The sequence below is a fragment of the Populus euphratica genome, unplaced genomic scaffold (genome assembly GCF_000495115.2).
Source record: "Populus euphratica unplaced genomic scaffold, PopEup_1.0 scaffold46.1, whole genome shotgun sequence".
In the NCBI taxonomy this organism is placed as follows: Eukaryota; Viridiplantae; Streptophyta; class Magnoliopsida; order Malpighiales; family Salicaceae; genus Populus; species Populus euphratica.
Genome location: NW_011499852.1, coordinates 2,743,677 through 2,749,676, shown reverse-complemented (window position 1 = coordinate 2,749,676; position 6,000 = coordinate 2,743,677). Strand labels below are relative to the sequence as shown.

The 6,000-nt window shown below is 39.0% G+C and overlaps 2 protein-coding genes across 4 annotated transcripts; one reads left to right on the top strand and one right to left on the bottom strand.

Moving 5' to 3' along the window:
• Positions 1–436: 436 nt before the first annotated feature.
• On the top strand, positions 437–3,237 carry RSR4 (Aldolase-type TIM barrel family protein). Of its 3 annotated transcripts, XR_841623.1 has the most exons (3): positions 437–1,489; positions 2,011–2,099; positions 2,974–3,237. XR_841623.1 is itself a non-coding variant. In XM_011020812.1 (2 exons), the coding sequence occupies exon 1, from the start codon at positions 531–533 to the stop codon at positions 1,458–1,460; it is 930 nt and encodes a 309-aa protein (XP_011019114.1). In that variant the 5' UTR covers positions 437–530; the 3' UTR covers positions 1,461–1,489; positions 2,974–3,237. The 3 variants fall into 3 exon arrangements, 2 of the variants coding, with proteins under 2 accessions (XP_011019114.1, XP_011019115.1); XM_011020812.1 differs by lacking the exon at positions 2,011–2,099; XM_011020813.1 differs by lacking the exon at positions 2,011–2,099 and having other exon boundaries at positions 2,911–3,237.
• Positions 3,238–3,358: 121 nt separating this feature from the next.
• LOC105121937 (Rhodanese/Cell cycle control phosphatase superfamily protein) lies at positions 3,359–4,465 on the bottom strand. Its single transcript, XM_011020811.1, has 2 exons — positions 3,828–4,465; positions 3,359–3,709 (listed from the first exon to the last, which is right to left on the bottom strand). The coding sequence occupies exons 1-2, from the start codon at positions 4,283–4,285 to the stop codon at positions 3,508–3,510; spliced, it is 660 nt and encodes a 219-aa protein (XP_011019113.1). The 5' UTR covers positions 4,286–4,465; the 3' UTR covers positions 3,359–3,507.
• Between the last annotated feature and the right edge of the window lie 1,535 nt (positions 4,466–6,000).

Genomic DNA, 6,000 nt, shown 5'->3' with positions numbered 1-6,000 from the left:
CTCCAAGTTCCAAAAATCTACCTGCCCCCCCCCCCTCCAAGACTCTTCTCAACCGTCTGATCAGAATCTCATACCATCAAGACACAACCTCCTCCTCAACCAGTAAGAATTAAGGCTACTCAGATTAGTCCCCCAACTCTCATTTAATATCTCTCTATGAAAACTATTTTACAAAATTATGAAATAGCCTTCACCCCCTTTAAACCAAGCTCACATTTGATATAAAAAGTATTAAAAAAAAATTAATTTTATTAATTGAAACATTATACCTGGGCCAATTTGAAATTTAAGAATTTTTTAACCATCTGTTTAATAATAAAAAATATACATAAACCAAATTGAATACATCTTTATAATTGTAGGACTAAAGTCGATGTTTTCCAAATAAATAAGAACCATTCAACAGCCCCACCGCTCTCACTACTTAAGCACCACAATTCCCTCTCCTCTATCGCCGCCTCTCTCTCTCTCTCTCTCTCTCTCTCATAACCCATCCAAAACCAATCTCTCCCTTTCTCTCTCTGAAAAAAATGGCAGGAACCGGAGTTGTGGCTGTCTACGGCAATGGGACAATAACAGAAACCAAAAAATCCCCATTCTCCGTTAAGGTAGGCCTAGCTCAAATGCTCAGAGGCGGGGTCATAATGGACGTGGTCACAGCTGAACAAGCCCGTATAGCTGAAGAAGCCGGAGCTTGCGCCGTCATGGCATTAGAACGAGTCCCCGCAGACATCCGTGCACAAGGTGGTGTGGCACGCATGAGCGACCCTCAGCTCATCAAAGAAATAAAACAAGCAGTGACCATCCCTGTCATGGCGAAAGCCCGAATCGGGCATTTCGTCGAAGCCCAAATCCTTGAAGCGATTGGTGTCGATTATGTTGACGAATCCGAGGTTCTTACACTGGCTGATGAAGAAAATCACATTAACAAACATAACTTCCGCATCCCTTTTGTTTGCGGATGCCGGAATTTGGGTGAGGCCTTGAGGAGGATAAGGGAAGGGGCGGCAATGATTAGGACTAAAGGCGAGGCGGGCACGGGGAACGTTATTGAAGCTGTTAGGCATGTTAGGTCTGTGATGGGTGATATAAGGATGTTGAGAAATATGGATGATGATGAGGTTTTTACCTTTGCAAAGAAGATTGCTGCGCCTTATGATTTGGTTATGCAGACAAAGCAGCTTGGGAGGTTGCCTGTTGTGCAATTCGCGGCGGGTGGAGTGGCTACTCCTGCTGATGCAGCGTTGATGATGCAGTTGGGATGCGATGGGGTGTTTGTTGGGTCTGGGGTTTTTAAGAGTGGGGATCCTGTTAAGAGGGGGCGAGCTATTGTGCAGGCTGTAACGCATTACAGTGATCCTGAGGTGCTGGCGGAGGTGAGTTGTGGGCTTGGTGAGGCTATGGTTGGCCTTAATTTGAATGATAAGAAGGTGGAGAGGTTTGCTAGTCGGTCGGATTAGGAGGGGGGGTTTGGTGGGGGTGGCTCAAGGTGAGGTTCAAAGATGTTGGTGCTTGATATTAGTAATTATATTAAGATTGTTGGTTGTTGGATTTGATGTTTTCGAGATTTTATAATTCTTGTACTTTGTTATGTTTTAGATGGTGTTACTATCTCGGGTGGCGTTGTTTATTTGTCAATGGTCAAATATATGGCACCTTTTATGTTCTGTCTTTAATTAATAGCTTATTATCCCTTTGATCAGTTGATGGCTATTTGTTTTCTGTCTTTAACAATGATAATCTGGAAACTTAGATGTTCATGTATGTGCTCCTTGATGCGGGACTGAGGCATTTTTTTTGAGTCTAGTCTGTAGCTGTAAGTGAAGAGAAAGTGTTGTGATTACTGGTGTTTGGCTGCTTATTTTGGCTTCTTTGTTGTCCCAGTGCTCTTACTCTAGGATTTGACAGTATGCACAACATCGACATAATTATTCTATTTTACTTATGCTAATTTTTCTTTGATTTAAAAAATTATGTTAACTTTGTTGATTCTTGTTAAAACAATCTCAGATAAACGCCAATGATTGATATCTCTGGACATGCTGCTGTTTTCTATTGACGATTTGTTCCCTTGTCAAATTTAAGAAAGTTAAAACCAGGTGATTACTTGTATTGTTGATTCACTGACCTGTTCTTGGTCCTGGAGGTGTGACAATGCAGCTTGGAACTGCTGCATATCAATTTAAGAAACGAAAGAAAATCTTATCGTTTCCATCGGTTTATTGGAGATTTAATATCACATATCACGCCATTATGGGCTGCATCTGGGCACAGATAGAGCTTCTTGAAACTAGCAAGTTCTTGCCCCTAAAAGGACCAAAAATATATATATATAATTACTGAGAATAGCTTACAACTGTAAAAAAAATTTATAGCAAGTTGTTAGCAGTTCAAAGAGTCTGACTAGGAATGGTTTGGATATCCTCATAATTGGTTGCTTTGCATCTCACCATGAATTCATTAGTATAAGGCAAGCCTTAGGAATCTCATGTGATTGCTTTATGCTTTATCTTTAAATTCGAATTTTGGCATTGATGACAAGATTAGAAATGCTCCTTTCCAGTGATAGATACCTTTTCACTCTTGTAGCATCTCATGGGGGTGGTAAGAGTTTGTGATTATTCGAGACTTGAGAGAGCTCAAGTTTTGGTCTTGTTACTGATATTTATATGTTATTGCTTGCGGAACATGTAGCACTGCTGAATGTTCCTATTTGTATTGTGGTTTGTCATATATCTCACGTTTGTAACATTACAATGGTAATTTATTGTTGCCTATGTTTCATTAGTTATCATTAGTTATCATGTCTACATGGTTATGTCTTTCAATACATGCTCGCCTATTCAGCTGTTTGTACTGTTTTTCCCAATTTAACAGTTCTTTCCGATTGTTTTATTCGTAATCTTGCAGAAATATTTTCAGCTACAAAGATGGTGGAGAGCTTGCTGATTTTGTTTGATTGATTTTCTGCAGGGGTGTTCTCTGATGTAGCTGTGTTCAAGTCATCCAAAAGCAGTCCATAAGCACTTGGCTACTTTGTGTATAATATTTGCTAAGTGCGGATCTTTTCGATTGCTTTTACCTTTACTTTTCATCCGAAACTACAGAGACAATCCAATAAATGTCCCTTTCTTTGTTAGACTATTTATTCATGGTTTAATTCAACTTTTAAGGCTCCAAGATCTTGTTTGATCTTGAAGTTGATTTTTTAAGCATGTGGCATTCAATTATGTGAGCAAATGTGTCTTTCTCCTCATCTTTTGACAAGCCTGCATGATTCGTACCTGCCATTGGGAATGTTCATGCATTTTGAACTGTGATGGCAGTTATGATTTGGGATGCAGAGTGGGAAATGTGCTTTGTTTAACATGCTTCTGTAGCCCAGCATTAGATATTAGCAACGTCAAAATATGCTTAAAAACGTCTGGGCTTTCTAGCCAACATTACCATAAAAAAGCTGCCTCTAAACGTTTACAGATTTTGAGAGCATATCGCGTTATTTGCCAATTAATCATCCTTGCCCACGGCTTGCAACAGTATGAGTAATTGAAGGAAGAAGTAGGAAACACCACCTATGGTTGCATATTGCAATTTTCCTGAACCTTCAACAGCGGGGAAATCACCAACTGCAGAACGATTGAATCCTCCAGCAAGCCATCCCAAGTTCTTGAATCCTCCCGCGTACAACTTCGAAGCTGCCATAATGGACCTGTGCCATCGCAACAAAGTAAAGCAAGATGGCTATAGAACCACATCGGTCACTTCATTTTGGGCTAGTAGCCTGCTTTAACAAAGATTTCTAAGAAACAAACACCAATCTTTCTTACCTTAGTCCTTCACCACAAGCCACAAGAAGCTTGGCATCCTTGTCAGGAACTTTGGCCTCCACTTGCTGGAGAAAATGAGGATTCAACGTGGTGAAATTTTGGCCAGTCCATAAGCCAATGTATCCAAAATGAACCCACTTCTTCAAAAGAGTTAAGGGACTATTGTCCATGTCTTTGACAAAGAGGGGCACGTGCAATGACCCAGCCACCCGTGCCTTGTCCCTCTCCCAATCTGGTCTGATGTCCAGGAGCATGAAACCTTCAGAGCTCATTGCCATGGCTGCCTCCGTTGGTGGTATTGGCCTGACTGCACCAGACTGTATCAGCTCCCTGCCATTTGTGGGCGCTGCTTTGACTTGAAATTTTGTTGGCCTAGGTCTGGTGGAGGTAAGTGGAGGCTTAGGTTGTTTGCCATGCTTAGAAGTGTATGGATACAAGTGGTTCAGTTGAAGTGCCATCTCTCTATCTCTCTCTTATCAACTTTCTTTTGTCAACAAATCTTGTCTGCTCTTGAGATATTTGTTATTCTGTTTCTTGCTTTCTGTTATTTCCACCTTTATATGGATTCCAAGAATTCTTTGCAAGAACATCCCTGGTAGCATAAAACTAAAAGAGTCCAGAACTGGAATTGTAAACAGATAGCAACGTGAAGGGCAACACTTGATAAACTAGTACATATGATAGCAACCAAGAACATCAGCAAATAGAAAGATGAAAGACCACCTATTCTCTGTAGCCATAATATTCAAACGTGTAATGATTTTCTAACACATCACCTTCCTGAGAAATCCTAAGAGTTAGTGCTCAAATTAGTTGTCTAGGTAACATTTTCCTTCACCGCATTCATAATTAACCCTCATCTTAAAATCTCGCCTTGAAATTCATAAAATAACGAGGACGTATTATTTATCTTGAAACGTCTTCATTTTTTTTATAAATTTGAGTGGGTACGCTTAATATTGTTGGGGGATCTAGGTGAGAACTTATTTTCTTTGAGGATCTAGTTGAGAATCATGTGCTGGTTTAACAAGTTTTAATTAAAAAAGCGACCATTGCATCTTCCCCGCCATACCTTACAAGTCTTTTAACTAGGAGATGATGATCTCCCTATTTCCTCAAGACCAGCCAAAAAAATCTTCATCTTTGTTCTTTATACTTTAAACCAAATATTACCTTAATGAATTATTAGGATAAAAGAAGCAAAGACCAATTCTACATTTCTTATGTTCAATAATTTTACTATGTTTTTCTACACAAAACACATCTAATAATTTACAAAAAAAAAGAGATTAAAATATCAATTATTGTTAGTTGCACATGCAAATTATTAATTAATCATAAAATACAAGTGCTGTCAAAGTGACTTAGATATATCAATACTCTTGGAGCTGATGATCTCCAAGACTAATCAGCTGCATCATGACTCAAAATGGAGCTGGCTCTGGAAAATTCATACACCAGAGCTGATCTGGATGGTTTTCCCCAACTGTCTCCCAACGGATATATATATGCTCCGGTTCAGGCGTCATCAATTCCAAGTCCTTTGTGTTACCACTGCAACTAGGAACAAGAGCGTATCTTTCATTGCTTGAGAGACTGTAGTTTTGCGAGACAAATCTAGAGCAATTTGGGTATTTGGTGGCATCGAAACGTATTAGCTTATGGTGAAAGTTATAACGGAGATCATTGACTGCTACGTCAAATTCATCTTCTTGCTCAAGACTGTCATTCGGCTTGGGAGAGTAAAGATTTAGCTCGCAACGATACAGGCCTGATATATAATATTTTAAATAGATTTTTAAACGGACACAACTCTTCATTAAAAAACTCACCTTTCAATTCACTTCGTCGACATTATGGAACTCGGATATAAAAGCTTACTTTATAAAATATCACATTATTAAAAAAACATATAGCAAAATTGTTCAAAAAGTCTATTAATTTATCAATGTCAAGTCCATCCAACAACCAAAATCTCAAACTCCCTCGCTAATATCCAAAGTGTCAAACAAAGAAGGCATCTTGTTTCACATCATGATATCATATATATGAGCACAATCAACCATACATGTTACAGATAAGTCTTGAGTAGCTTGAAGAGCAGTTTGCAGATGGAGAAGAGAATTGCATTGATCGAGGATTATTTTTTACTGTGACAGAAATATGATTAAGC